Consider the following 15,299-nt stretch of genomic DNA (forward strand, 5'->3'; position numbering starts at 1 on the left):
CGTTCAAATCCAGGCGCAATCTGGACCGCAGGGCTCCTGCAGCTTGAATGCCCTTATCTTCCTGTTCCCAGAGGTTCTGTACAGTTTCCTCTTAAAATAGCATTGTTTAAAGAACCAGATACAGTGTTTATAACTATTTTTGATTGATCAACAGGAAAACTATGGTGTGCAAAGAAGAATAAAAAGAAGAGGAAAAAGGTTTTATATAATGCCAATAAAAATGATGGTAAGTTCTAATCTCTGGAATAGCGGTTGTACTTATGACATTTGTAATATTGTTTCCTATAAGTTTTTTTTTTTCTCTTTAAGTTGACTGCAAAATTACTTGCCGCTAACGTTTTTTTATTTATTAATCATTTTATTTATTTACATTTCAAATGTTATTCCCCTTCCCAGTCTCCCTTCAGCAAACCCCCCTTTCCATTCCTCTCCCCTTTGCCTCCAAGAGGGTACTCCCATTCCAGCCTCACCTCTCTATTATCCCCCTTCTCAGGGACATCAAGCTTCCTCTCCCACTGATGTTAAATGAGGCAGTCCTCTGCTACATATGTACCAAGAGCCGTGGACCAGCCCATGTATACTCTTTGGTTGGTGGTTCAGTCCCTGGGAGCTCTGTTGGTTGATGGTGTGGTTCTTTCTATGGAGTTGCAAACCCCTTTAGCTCCTTCAGCCCTTCCCCTAACTCTTCCCTTGGGGCCCCTGGGCTCAGGCCAATGGTTGGTTGTGAGTATCTGTTTTTGTCTTAGTCAGGCACTGCCAGAGCCTCTCAGAGGACAGCCATACCAGCTCCTGTCTGTAAGCACATCTTGGCATCAGCAATAGTGTCAGTTTTGGTGTCTGCAGCTGAAATGGATCATAAAAGGGGAGGTCTCTAGAAGGCCTTTCTTTCAGTCTCTGCTCCATTTTTGTCCCTGCATTTCCTTTAGACAGGAAAAATTCTGGGCTAAAAATTTTAAGATGGGTTGGTGGCCTCATCCCTTCACTGGAGGCTATGTCTACCTATTGGAGGTGGTCTCTTCATGTTCTAGCTCCTTGCTGTTGGGTATTTCAACTAACAATTTTTTACACACACATAAAAAATGTTTTTGAGGTAAAACATGAATAATTTGTCTATAGTATCTTAAGTCAGAGAGGCAGGTCATTCTACAGAGCACTACTTACTTGCTGAGGCCAGCATACAGGGATATTTATTTATCTTGACAGAATGCTAAGATTAGAAAGTTTTAAAGTCATAACATCGCTCAAAATCCAGATCTCAGAATTCTAACACTTGGGACAGCAGGTTCCCTGATTGGTGCATGTACAATCTAGTTGGGCATCACCACCACTTACCATTTTTATGAATTCAATCTTATTTTCTGGATGCATTACCTTCTTGATTGATCTTCCTTGCATTTGAATTTCTTAGTTCTGCTTTGGTATATACTAGAAAAGCCAGTTTAAAGTCAGGAATACTACTGTTTAAAATCAGGAGCACTGTTTAAATCTGCACAGCTCATTTCTAAAGAATGTAAAGCACTTATGTGTAGAAGTTACTTCTGGTCCTTCTTCCCATCCTCATGTTCCCAGAAACAAGACTCAAATTCAAAATATTTTTACCAGTACCTGAGCTATGTAACTAGACTCTTCTTTGACCAGATCTTAATTTAAAATAACTCATTTATTTTAATCTCCATTCTGCCACATGGCTAGTAACCTGCACTTAGGTAGCACATATCTATCTTGTCACATCTTCCTGGGTGAATTTCCTATACCTGACACTATCGCAGAATTCTCTCTGCTTCCTGGATGTCTGACCTGCTTCCTACCTAAGCTATAGGCCATAGGCTTTTTAAGTAACAGGTGATGCATTCATACAATAGACAAGATATACTCTCTCTGCATTTATATGCAGCATTAAACTAACAAAGAAATTTTTATTATTAGATACTCTTTTTGTTTGTTTTTAAAGACATGGTTTCTCTATGTAGCCCTGTTTGTTCTGGAATTCACTCTGTAGACCATGCCGGCCTTGAACTCAGAGATCCACCAGGCCTTTGCTGTTGCCACCACCACCCAGCTAAATTATTAGATATTCTATATACTTACTGAATCTAAAATTGAATCAGCCAAGCACTCTAGCACTCTCACTCACATATTCTATGAGACCATCGTGTGCGAATGTTTATCCATTCTTCCTCTCCATTATATAGTCCTATTACCTGGAGTCTTTATGAAAATGAGGTATATTATCATGAGCGTGTCCCCTGGCAGTCTGCTTGGTGTAGTACTCACTGCAAACTCGGTATTTTAATTAGGCATGGTGCTTAAATACCTGGAATCCCAGTGCTTGGGGGCTGAGACAGGAGGATCATTACAAGTTTGAGGCTAGCCCAGCTACAGAACAAGCTCCTACCTCAAAAACACAAAATACCAACAAAACTTCATTATTTTATGTAAAGGCACATCTTTATGACATGACATTAATTGTATCTAAAAGTCTTAACTCTTTCCTTTTCCAAAGATTATGACAATGAAGAGATCTTAACGTATGAAGAAATGTCACTTTACCATCAGCCAGCAAATAGGAAAAGACCTATCATCTTGATTGGTCCCCAGAACTGTGGCCAGAATGAACTGCGCCAGAGACTCATGAACAAAGAAAAAGACCGCTTTGCATCTGCAGTTCCTCGTAAGTTGGACACACTTTTCTCAGAATCTTAACTACACAGGAAAATGTTCCTTTTATTGGCTTTTATTGGCACAGTATTGTCAGTGTCAAGAAAAGGAAATTTGTTTAACCAAACTTGTTGGCAAATTTTTATTAAAGGTAGTTCTTAAGGAATTTAAATTTTTCCTAAGTGTATGGCACTAAGGGAGTTTCTAAATAAATTACAGTTTAGGCTTCTTTCCCTATTGCAAAGGAAACACAATTCCTGATTCTTTAAAGTGATATTGAAGATAGAAATTACAACTTTAAGATTCCATGGTACCTACTCTAACAGAAATAAACTTTAAGGAAAGATGACAGGACAGTGTCTGACAGTATGAACAAACTGGATTAAGGTAACTAATCCAGTTTTAATTAACTGTTAAAATATTATTGATAATTTTTGTTCATGTATCATAGCAACAGCACTAAACACCTGGGCCCTTAACATTTCCTCAATTCATTGTTTCATTTGTGTTATAAAATAAAAAATCTTCCTGGGTTGATTATCCCTCTTCTCCATATTGATCCATATTTATTTATCATTATTATTACTAAGGATTTATTTATTTTATTTATAGGTGCATTGGGGGAACTATTATAGTGTACTTCCTGTGAAGATGGCGCTATATACATACCCTGGAGCTAGAGTTACAGGCGGTTCCCTGCGGCGAGTGTCAGGACCTGAACACAGATCTTCTAGAAAGATCAGCGTTCTTAAGCACTCATCCATTCCTCCTGCCCATTGTGTTTATTATTTTATCTGATTTCCTCTGCTTAGATACAACTCGGAATAGGCGAGACCATGAAGTGGCTGGGAGAGATTACCACTTTGTTTCACGGCAAGCATTTGAAGCAGATATAGCAGCTGGCAAGTTCATTGAACATGGTGAATTTGAGAAAAACCTGTATGGAACCAGCATAGATTCTGTACGACAAGTAATCAACTCTGGCAAAATATGTCTTTTAAGTCTTCGAGCACAGGTACAACCAGAATTGTGGTTTTTAGAGTGTTAAACTTGCGGGGCATATTTTGTAAAGTAACTAGTGAAAACTGTGTTGGGTCCAAGAATGACACATTATTTAAGTCCTCATATGATTTTCTATTCACTTCATAAACTCAAAATATGTAGCTGAATCTCCCTCCCTTTCAACATGTATGTTTTAGAAACTCTAAACTCTGGTACTAACTATACTTAAAAAGTCTTCAGAAAATACTGTTTCTGATCTGAGAAAAATTAGAAAATTTGAAAGTCGTTCTTATGTTTTAAAGGCCATTGTTTCAAAGGCTCACAAGTATCACAGTGAAGGCGCAGGGTTATCTGAGTGATAAAACTTGGATTCACCTGTTTGACAGAGTAAGCCAAACAGAATTACTAGCCCATATGTCTTAGATTCCTATTTTAAAAGATGCCTGTTAAAATTTGAAGTTTCAAAAATTGTGTTTGTCATGGAAACCTGCTTTTTATAACAATTCAGCTTTAACATAGAGCTTTGATTAATGTGCTTGATCTGTTACTGATACCAGTTCAAACCACAGAATCAAGTATGCATTAAGTAGATGTACATAGACAGACGCTGACTCTAAAATGGCTTGCTAAGACAGCAACTGTGTGTGTGTTTATGTGTTTGTTTGTTTTAATCTTTGTTTGCTTGGGTTTTGGCGGGGATGGGGAGGTTGGCTTGGGGATTCCAGAGAGCAGGGGCAGAGGTTTGTGCTATTCCAGCCATTTTATTTAAGGAAACTTTTATTTAATTCTTTCTGAATTCTTTATTTGGATTAACAAATATTATCACAAGACTTGAAGTAGTTTAGCACAGTGATGTTTCTTCAGTTAGGAAAGAACATGCATATAACGAGTTGCTAGAGCATCTCAGTTGGAGTGTGCACAGCAGTAATGCATATGGGACAGTGAGTCCATAGGTCTAATCCCTGCAGTCTGCTTTCTCGTGGGGGGCTTGGCTTCTCTATAGCAAGTTTGCCTCTCTGGATTGGCTTTTTAGTATCTTCACCTAGAAAGGCAACTGCCTGGATTCTAATTCCTCAAAGATGACTTTCACTGTGGTTTTCTAATGCATGAGAGACTTATTATCATACATTTGTAACCCGTCACTGTCTTCTACCTCTGCCTCAGTATCTAGAACACTAGGCTAACGTAATACATGTGAATTTATATTTAAATACATTTATTGTGAACGAACATACTATCTCAGCATACTATGAAGTATTTATGATGAAATGCTTAGAAACATATCTTAACAGTCTATATTATTGAGAAGTAGTTCGATGGTAACAATTATTTTAAAACCCAAATATCGTTACAGTCCTTGAAGACCCTCCGGAATTCAGATTTGAAACCATACATCATCTTCATTGCACCACCTTCACAAGAGAGACTTCGGGCGTTGTTAGCCAAGGAAGGCAAGAACCCAAAGGTAAACTTGTCACAGTGCTAGGTCATCACTGATACCAAGCAAGACTCGCCCTCACCTGACCTGCTGGAGCTGCAAAGCTCACAGCATCAGCTATCAAGATGATTGTTCTTTCTGTGTGTGTCACTTGCCCGAAAACTGCCACTGCTGCCCTCAGATCTATGAGTCCCTCCAGAATGCTGTAAAACCCCTTTACTCTCCATATACACCAACATGGCTGTCTCCTTCCTTCCCCCTCCAAAGGTCTCAGCGGACTTCTCGTTAGCTGCTCCACATTTGCGGGGTTCCAGAATTGAGTGCTTTTTCACCCAACCCCTGTTTTGTTTTTTCTCTGTTTTTGCACATGATCTGGAACAGATAGAGGAGCAGGGGTATTTAAATTATTTTAGATATTTGCTGGATGTACTGATGGAGACCATGTTATACATATGGTTTTCATCTGCATTTTCCTGAAAAATAATGTCTTTCCATGTGAGCATCTGAGCACATTCTTCTGTGCAGGCCTCAAGCCTTGTCATGTTTTTAAAGTTAGATTGCTTGTGTATTTATTAGGATTATTTTTCCTGTGTAGGTATGTGTACATTTGTGTAGGTGGGTGCCTGTGTGCCATGATGTGGATGTCAAAGTCAGAGGTCAACTTGTTCTCTCCTTCCACCTTCCACCTTTACATGGGTCCCAGAAATTGAACTTCGATCAGAAGACTTGCAGAGCAAGCACCTCTACCCACTGAGCTGTATTGGTAGCCCCTTGGCACGTGTATTTATTACAGTTACTTTCTCCAGATCGCAGTTTGCTTTTTGTTTGGGTTTTTTTTTTTTTCTTTGTTTTAGAGATAAATAGCCTGAAGCTTGCTATGTAGACCAGGGTGGCCTTGAACTCATAGAGATCCACCTATTTATGTCTCCTCAGTTAGGTTTAAAGTCATACACAATCACTCCACTCCCAGCTCTGTCTTTTTTTTTTTTTTTTTAAATATAAACTACATCCTTTGATGGGAGAAGTAAGTTTTTGTTTGGTTTGCTTTAATTTGGATGTAAGGCAGTATCATCTGTGTAGCTCAGAATGATATGAAACTATTAATCCTCCTGCCTGTCCCTGCCTCCCAAGTGCTGGGAATATAGCCATGTGCCATAATACCCTGCCAGAGAAATGTTTAATTTTAATGAAGTTCACTTTTTCACTTTCTTATGGCTAGTGAATTTTATACATGTCTAGAAAATTGTAAGGTCATTATTCTGTGTTTTCTCCTTAAATATTCTAGCTTGTGTATTTTGGTTAAATTATTCATAGTCTTAGTGTAATGTGACAGGGAAGCTTTGTTTTTGAAATAATATAGATATCAAATTGTTCCAACAATCTTTGTGCAGTAAGACTATCTTTTTTGGCACAATACATATAGTTTGTATATGTGTGATGTTATTTGGCACAGAACATATAGTTTATATGTATGTAATTTGCATAATGGTGGGGATATACCACCCATGGGCCACAGCACACATGTAGAGGTCAGAGGGCAACTTTGTGGAGTTGGTTCTCTCTCCTGCCTCCTTACCTCTGGGTAAGTGAGCTCATTTACCTGTTGAGTCACTGTGTTGGCACTTTAAAAAAGAAAAAAAAAAGATTTCCTTATTTTATGTATATGAGGACACTGTAGCTCATCTTCAGACTGTAGCTATCTTCAGGCACACCAGAAGAGGTCATCAGATCCCATTATAGATGGTTGTGAACCACCATGTGGTTGCTGGGAATTGAACTCAGGACCTCTGGAAGAGCAGAACCATCTCTCCAGCCCTGTGTTGGCACTTTTATTTCTGGATTATATTCTGCACTTAGACTGATTCCATACTGTTTTGATTCCTGTAACTTTGTTACATCTTCAAAAACAGGCAGTAAAGAAGAATGAAATACCAATGCTTAATACAACAAGGGATAAACCTAAAAATACTAGATGCCATTTGAAAAAAAACTGAGACTTAATAGACCACAAGTTGTATGATTCCAAACATTTAGGATGTCCAGATCAGACAAATCTGATGCATGACATAAATTGCTTAGTAATTGCTTAGGCGTTGGAAAACAAGGTTAATGGCTACTACATTATAAACAGTCTTAGGTGGTGTCTCATTTACTATTCTGTTGCTATGAAGAGACACCATGACCACAGCAACATTTGCTTTCAGTTTCAGAGATTGAGTCAGTGACCATTGTGGTAGGGAGCATAGCAAACAAATATGGTGTTGGAGAAGTAACTGAGAGCTTATATTTGAGGCAGACAGACAAGACCTGGTGTGAGCTTTTGAAACCTCAAAGCACAGTCCCAGTGACACACCTCTTCCTCCAGGGCCACACCTCTTAATTCTTCCTAAAATAGTTCTGCCACCTGGGAGCCAAACATTCACACTATGAGCCTGCGAGGGCCATTCTCATTCAGATCACTACTGGAGAGGTGGAAGATCTTCTAATATTGATTATGGTGTTAATTCAGAATTCTATAACCATAAAAACAGTGGATTCATATATTTTAAATTAGTAAACTGTATGGCATGTAAACTATATTATCTCAAGAAAACTGTTTTTTCCCTAATGTGGGAGAAAAACCCATTAGTCTGTTTTGTAGAAATTATTTAGAAACTGTTATCAAGATTGATTACTTTAGAAAACTCGAGATAGCTTCTGTCTCTTTTGTCTTTTCTATTTAAATCACTTCTCCCTCATTTTGACATGTTCTAACTTCTGAAGACTTAACCTTACATGATCTTTAAGCCTTTCCTCTTTTAAAATGTAGGCATTTGTCATAATTTTCTTATAAGCAACTTGTTAACTACATCTGTATTTATTATTTTATTACAATATTTTCTACTGTTGTCACTTTTATCTTTAACTTATGGATTGTTTCAAAATATGTTAATTTTCACCTGTTTGGTGATTTTAAAGAATGCATAACTGATTTACAGTTCCATCGTTATCAGAGAATAGATCCAAAGAGATGTCAGTCTTTTGAAATGTGTTTATTTTTTGTCCCATCACCCACTCTGAATGTAAAAGCGTCTGCTCTACACTTGCTGGCTAGATGCTGGTATATGGAGTGGCCTTTGTAGTCCACTTACATTTGCATGTCCAGTGTCATTTCTTACAGTACTTTATCACGTAACGAGTGGGTAAACACAAATCTCAACAGTGGTGTTACTTACTCAGTCCAGAATGTAAGCCATCAGGGAACTTGTTGTACTGTCAGTTTTGACTCTGCCTAGATTTCGGGCTTCAAATTTGCTGACAGCTGATCTCAAGCTATGAGTAGACAGGTTTCAGCAAAGCTGTCGCAGTGCTTGGTTGCAGTGATAAGGTCCTGCTGTGAGCATAGATCTTCAGCACTTTCAATCACAGCATTTCAACTGCCCCAGAGTTGTCGTGCTTTTACTGTGTTTCCCTCTACAGTTGAGTGGACTCATTTTGTGGACCCAAACTTAAAAATCACACAAGACATTTGATCTGAAGTTTAATTAGCCATCTTGATCCACAAGGGCGATCTGGGGTAGTTCGATGGCTGTAGGGTGCTGGATAATTTTGCATATAACCTTGCCACTGGCTTGTCTCCATTAAACGTTTCCTTTACTCAACATTCTTTTTTTTTTTTAATTTTTTTTTCCCCTCTCCGGAGCTGGGGACCGAACCCAGGGCCTTGTGCTTGCTAGGCAAGCGCTCTACCACTGAGCTAAATCCCCAACCCCTTTACTCAACATTCTTAAGTAGCCTGTCATTTATTATTTCCCATACTCTAGTGGATACTTTTTTACATCTTAAAACTCCTTTGTAGGGCCAGGCAGGGCTAGTCTTAGCCGCATACACATTTAATCCCAGAATTCAGAAGGCGAAAAGTAAGCATCTCTCTTAAGAGTTTGATACCAGCCTTGTTTACATAGGATGTTCCAGGATAGCCAGAGTCATATAGAGAAACAATACTTTGGGAGGGAGGAGGGAAGAAAATTAAATAAAATAAAAAAAAGGAGCCTGGGGATAGATAGACAGACAGACAGAGTGATTGAGTGAGTGAGTGAATGAATGAATATGAATGAATACGAATAAGCATGAATGAGAGAATATCCTTTGTACATTGAAAACAGTTTTAAATTGTCCCATTCTGTCACTAAATCTTGGATACAAGATTTTCTTAGAGAAGATAACGCAACAAATCAATCCTTTAGTTTTTCCATAATGTTAATTCTGCCTAACCCTATAGTACAGGTAAAGCATTTTTGTTCTTGTTCTTGAGAAAGGGTCTTACTGTGTAGCCTTGGGTGGACTGGAACTATGTAGACCAGGCTGCCCTCAAACTCACAGAGATCCACCTATGCATCCCGAGTGCTGAGATTAAAGGTGTACACCACTGGCCCTAAAGCAAATGCTCTTGTGAAGAATGTTTTAGAGACATTCACTCTAGTCAGAAAGTTGGACTCAGACGATATTACCTTTGCTCTTTTAAAGACTTACTTATGTTTATGTGTATGGATGTTTCATATGCATTTGTCTGTGCAGCACGTGCTTACAGTTATCTAGAAGGTCAAAGGGGGTCTCAGAGCCCCTGGAACCATCACTGTGTGAATGTTGTGAACCAAACTTGGATCCTCTGTAAGAACAAGTAGTGCTCTTTAACTACTGAGCCATCTTTCCAGCCCCAAGGTTACTTTTAGATAAAGGTTATGATGCTCTACAATATTTGAAAATGAAAGTTTTTAGGGAAGTCAAAGAAATCACCCATGGTTTTCAGGCATAAAGATAAAATGAAAACACATGAGAACAAAATGTGCTATAAACCAGGCTTCGAACATGAATTCTTAAGATGCTGATGGTACCAAGGTGGCTCAAGAAAAGGGTTGGGAAGGCACTGAGTTTAGCAACAATCAGGAAAGCCCTGTAGTGACCCTCCTGACTCGTGCTGTCCTCTGTGTTCTCAGTCTTTATGTTTTCCTTGCAGCCGGAAGAATTAAGGGAGATTATTGAGAAGACAAGAGAGATGGAACAGAACAACGGCCACTACTTCGACACTGCGATTGTGAATTCAGATCTCGATAAAGCCTATCAGGAACTGCTTAGGCTTATTAACAAACTGGACACCGAGCCTCAGTGGGTGCCATCCACCTGGCTAAGGTGAAGGAAATGGCTGTTCTGTGTCATTATGATGAGCTTTATTTGATAAACCGCCAACAGGAAGATGGCCTTAACGCTGAGAGTTATCTCTTACACTAGTGAGAAAGGCCCGTTAGGCAATTTGTACACAACAAACACTTCTTGCACATTGCTTTAGGGGGCCTTGACTTGTTTGGAGATTTAAAATGGAAACTTTCTTCAGAGCATTTCTGATTTATGTTTTCACCTTTCTTGCCTCTTGGTCAGATGTCTGTAAAAAAAAATGTATGTATATACGTAATATACCATTGTCTCACTTAGGTATGAATACTAACATTATTTAACATTTAACTTAAATGACTTCATGGGATTATTGAGAGAAGGGGCTGTGCTTCTGTGCACTGAGAATAACAGTATTTTCTTAAACTGATTTAGTCATCAGAAATATTTCTCTTAAAGAAAAGGAAAAAAAGTGTCACTTTAGTTTGGAGCAACTTCTTAAGTTTAAATTTATTGGTTAAACTTTTCATTCTGAAAAACATTCCATTAAAAATACTAACTTTGTTAGGCATGGAAGCGCACGCCTTTAGTCCCAGCACTCAAGAGACAGAGGCAGGTGAATCTCTGAGTTCAAGGCCAGCCTTGTCTTCAGAGTAACTTCCAGGCCAGTCAAGTCTGCACAGAGAAACCCTGTCTCGAAAAACCGAAAGTAAAAATAATTAGTCCAGTCCTTCAGCTTGGACTTTGTGGCAGAGAATGCACAATCAGCAGCCGCCAGTGTGGTTACAAGTATACAACAGATGCTGACATTTTTAAAGATAGAATTTTCTGAATTACTTTACTAAATTGTGATTTGATAGCCTTGACTCCTTGCTCTGATAAAAAGTTCATATAGTTGGGGATTTAGCTCAGTGGTAGAGCGCTTGCCTAGGAAGCGCAAGGCCCTGGGTTCGGTCCCCAGCTCTGAAAAAAAGAACCAAAAAAAAAAAAAAAAAAAAGTTCATATAAACTATGCTGACCATTAAAATTTCTTCCTTATGATGCAAATATGTTTTATGTCAGTGAAAGGATGTAACACATTTGACATTTTCTGCATTTTCATATCCGCGCACAGAATTATATCTATTACTGTGCTATATATGTAGGTATCAACTGGAAATCTGTACTGTATATTGATATTTAATAGATTAATAAATAGTGTGTTCTGCATTGGAATAGTTTTATACATACATACACACTGAGGAAATACCGTGACAACTGACTTTGAGATCAGGAGGCAGTCATTAAGCATTTTAGAAAAGAACATCGAAGGAAAGTTATTAAGTGTATACAGACAAGTTTTTATCCTAACAGAGTCTTCCTTGTGACTGAAATACAGCAGCTTGCTACATCTTAAATGTTCACACTAATGGAATTTTTGTACTGTCTCTATAGCTATAGCTTTAAAATTCAGTGTCTACAAATCCGCACAGAAAGTTAACTTATAGTCTTCTCAAGCCTTTAAGGAAAGTGTTCTGTGTGACAACCAACCTCAAATGTGAATGTCTTGATTTTATGTAGCTACAGAATTTCATGTTCCCAAAGCTAAACACTGGAAATAACACTGACTTGTCACTTACCACAAGCAGTTGGTGTTAATGTCTTGACAGTGCTGTTTGTGTCTGATTTCTCTTCTGGATAATCTTATTGGAACAAATGTAGAGTATTTGTGATGTCTTTTATGTTCAGTTTTGCATGGCTTTTGTATTGGCTGGCAAATGTGTCTTTTAGAAATACTTTGAAAATAATCTTCCTTAGGAATAAAGGCACAATCTTGGGGTGAAGGAAAGAATGCTATACTGTCTCAAGTCTGAACACTCCCAGTTTACAGCAGGAAAAATGCAAGGTCCACACCCTTGTCAGCATTGATGGGCAATTCACTCAGCACTTAGAGGATTAAATCTCTTTGGGTTTTCAACTGTTTTTCTTTCTCCTCAGGAATGAAAGGTAGTCTATGGTCAGTAGAGCTTTGTGATCTGCAGGCTGACTGAAAATACTGACTGGTGAGACTTGGTGCACACCTGTAACCCTGTAGGAAGACCTAGAGTTTAAGGCTGATCTGAGTTACATAAGACTGTCTCAAAAAATAAAGAAATAAAAATGTTTTTTAAAGAGAAAGGATGCATGGATTGAAGGATGAACATTGGATTTGAGTAAAGTTTTAAGTTTCTGTCAATGCCACCTGGTGACAGTGGGGCTATGTGCCATCAAGACCTCCCGCACATGACCTTCCAGCAGAGCCTATGAGATTCCCAAGGTCCGTGAGATCCTATAATTTTCTTTACTTATAAGTAATGGTAGGATAGTGTATATCCTGAGCTTTTGTAAACCCTAATGTTTATGAATGCACTAATGCTCAACATAGTCTCTAAACAGTGAAAAGTTAAGCTATGCTAAAAAACAAAAACCCCTTGTTTTACATGTGATGATTGTACAGCCATTAGGGCCAGTTCAATTTCCTATCCCTCTGTGGTTCTGATTGGAAACTGCTGTGCCAGGGAAGTCTTAGCCACTTAAAGAAATGATATTGTGGTTGCTGGGAACACAGTTCAGTTGGTAGAGTATCGCCTAGCGTGCACAAAACCCTGGCTGTGCAGAAAGCCAGCATGGGTGTTCGTGGGTGTAATCCCAGCACTTAGAAATTGGAAAGAGGAGGATCCGCAGGTCAAGGTTGCCATCAGCTACATGAGACCCTGTCTCAAAAACAAAGTAGGTCATACCAGCTAATGACATGTCCTCTGGAAATCCAAACAAGGAAGGACCTTCATTTCTTAGAGGTTCTTACTTCAGAATAAATAGGATGTTAATATTTAGACTGGTCCAGATTGCTTTCTATGAAAATCTAGTGTGTGATTGTTTTCCTTCTCTCATGGACTAAGGAATAAATATTGATGAGGAATGATTTGAATGTAATTTTTTCGAATGTGTGGAAAATATAAACCAGGGATTTATCCTTAATGAAGGTAGCCACTCTGACATTTGTTGTTGATCTCCCTTTGTCTTGTCTCTGCACTCGTTTTGAGATGTCATACTGCACAATGTATTATAAAAATAAAAAGTAAACCTATTATTTCAAATTGTAAAAGCCACTGGACACTTTCTTTTATTGTATTTATATCCAAGGTTTGTATACATACAGACCACTCTTCTTCAAGGAATTGTCAGGATCAACAAATACTGCTGGAAACTCTAAGTGGAATACAAACTAGAGTGTAAATGTGGGGTGTCCTTTATTGGCATAGACAGTCCTGTTTGTTGGTTGGAACAAACAAGCTTTTTTTTGTTGTTTTGAGACAGGGTCTTGATACAGTCCTGACTCTTGGAACTCACTATGTAGACCAGGCTGGCCTGGAACTCAAGAGTTCTGCCTGCCTCTGCCTCCTGAGTGCTGGGATTAAAGGCATGCACCACCACTCCTGGCCTTTGAAAGTATTGAAAATAGCCAATTTAAAGTTGTGAGCACAAAACTTTTTAGAGGGAAGAGGTATAAAAACAGGCAAATTAGGGCAGCCAGGTTGTGGTACCTACCGTACTTCTCCCGCTGTTTGTCTCCCAAAGGTCATATCACAAAGTTCTATATATGTGTATATGCAGCCTGACGCACTCCAGCTTTCTTTTCCACTCCTGATGATCTACTTTAGATCAGCTCACTCCCAGCCAAACCCAACAATATTTACCCACTATTTAATCTTGACTTTTTAATGTGAAACCATAAAGCCATCTAAAGTTTTAGCTCAATGTGATGGTGTGTGCCTACAATCCTAGTACTCAGGAGGCTGAAGCAGGAGGATGCTGAGTTCCAGACCACCCTGAAGCATAATAAGATGGAATGTCATAGGAAATCATCTGCAAATCTGGGGACAGCTTAAGCAAGCCTAGTAAGCACCAGAGCTTTACTGAAGCTACATGAGAAATCTAAATCTGTGGTCCAATGCTTTCAAATAAATGAATATCCCTAAATAAGTACAAGCCGAAAGCAGTGCCTAGATAACTCAAAGACTGCCTGTGAAGTCAAGATTCCCTTGACTTGGACTCATTCCACCTATGCTATTTAACGTACACAAGCCGCTCCATTTCTCCATGTGCTCAACTGAAATGGTACAATCTACACCTCACGAAGTTGCTTGCTGAACAGTTCAGTGTTACTGTGCGAGTGTGTGTGCCACAGGTCACTGCACAGTGCACACGGTCAGTTTTTCCTGACCCAGGATGGAACTCAGTTTGTGGCATTGAGACACCTCATTGACCATACAAGTTTACCTCTTTAATTTTTTGGTTTTTGGTGTGTACACATGAACTTGACGTTTTCTCCTAAGAGCCACATCTGGTTTCCTACAAATAAGATCCTCTGAGACAGACTATCTTGCTCTTAAATACCTAGAACTTTAAATATGGAAAAGACGAAAACGATAAGAAGGATGTGGGCTGGGAGATTACTCAAGGGCTTGCTGAAAGAGTGAGTTCAGTACCCCACCCAGAACCCATGGAGAAAAGAACAGCCTGGTAGTACATGCTTATAACTCCGGCATGGGAATGCCAGACAGGGCCCTGTGGCTTGTTAGCCTGCTAGTCCAGCCTGTTTGACAAGCTCCAAGCCAGTGAGATCATCTCAACAAAGATGGACAGGTCCTAAGGCACAGCTCCAAAGGCTGTCCTCTAGCCTCCACATGCACATGCAGACACACCAGAAAAAACAAAGAACTGAGTAAACTTTTATGGTCAGTGAGATGGCTCTATGGATGAAGGTGCCTGCCCCTAAATCCCAACTTCAGTTCCATCCTGGGACCCACATGATGAAGAAACAAAAACTGACTTATATGACCTGTGGCACACACACACAAAGTTTTTTATACAACTTAAGCTTGACTAGATTAAATTCTAGATTCACTGTCACCGCTCTGCAGCTTTCTAATTTAAAAGGAACTAAGCTCCCTGTGACTCAATCAAATCTTTCCTCTTTGGAATAGGCTAAAACACTTATTTTTGGACTTGGGATGTGACTTAAGATATAGCC

At 39.0% G+C, this 15,299-nt stretch overlaps 1 protein-coding gene across 2 annotated transcripts in view; it reads left to right on the plus strand.

Moving 5' to 3' along the window:
- Positions 1 to 11,134, plus strand: part of Mpp5 (membrane palmitoylated protein 5) — an 88,963-nt gene extending 77,829 nt beyond the window's left edge. For both annotated transcript variants that reach the window (XM_032907992.1, XM_032907993.1), the window contains exons 11-15: positions 155 to 226; positions 2,504 to 2,671; positions 3,471 to 3,673; positions 5,015 to 5,125; positions 10,095 to 11,134. In XM_032907992.1, coding sequence (XP_032763883.1) covers positions 155 to 226; positions 2,504 to 2,671; positions 3,471 to 3,673; positions 5,015 to 5,125; positions 10,095 to 10,271 — 731 coding nt within the window. In that variant the 3' untranslated portion in view covers positions 10,272 to 11,134. The remainder of the gene's footprint in view (positions 1 to 154; positions 227 to 2,503; positions 2,672 to 3,470; positions 3,674 to 5,014; positions 5,126 to 10,094) is intronic.
- Positions 11,135 to 15,299: the final 4,165 nt, after the last annotated feature.

Source organism: Rattus rattus, chromosome 7 (assembly GCF_011064425.1).
Source record: "Rattus rattus isolate New Zealand chromosome 7, Rrattus_CSIRO_v1, whole genome shotgun sequence".
Lineage (NCBI taxonomy): Eukaryota > Metazoa > Chordata > Mammalia > Rodentia > Muridae > Rattus > Rattus rattus.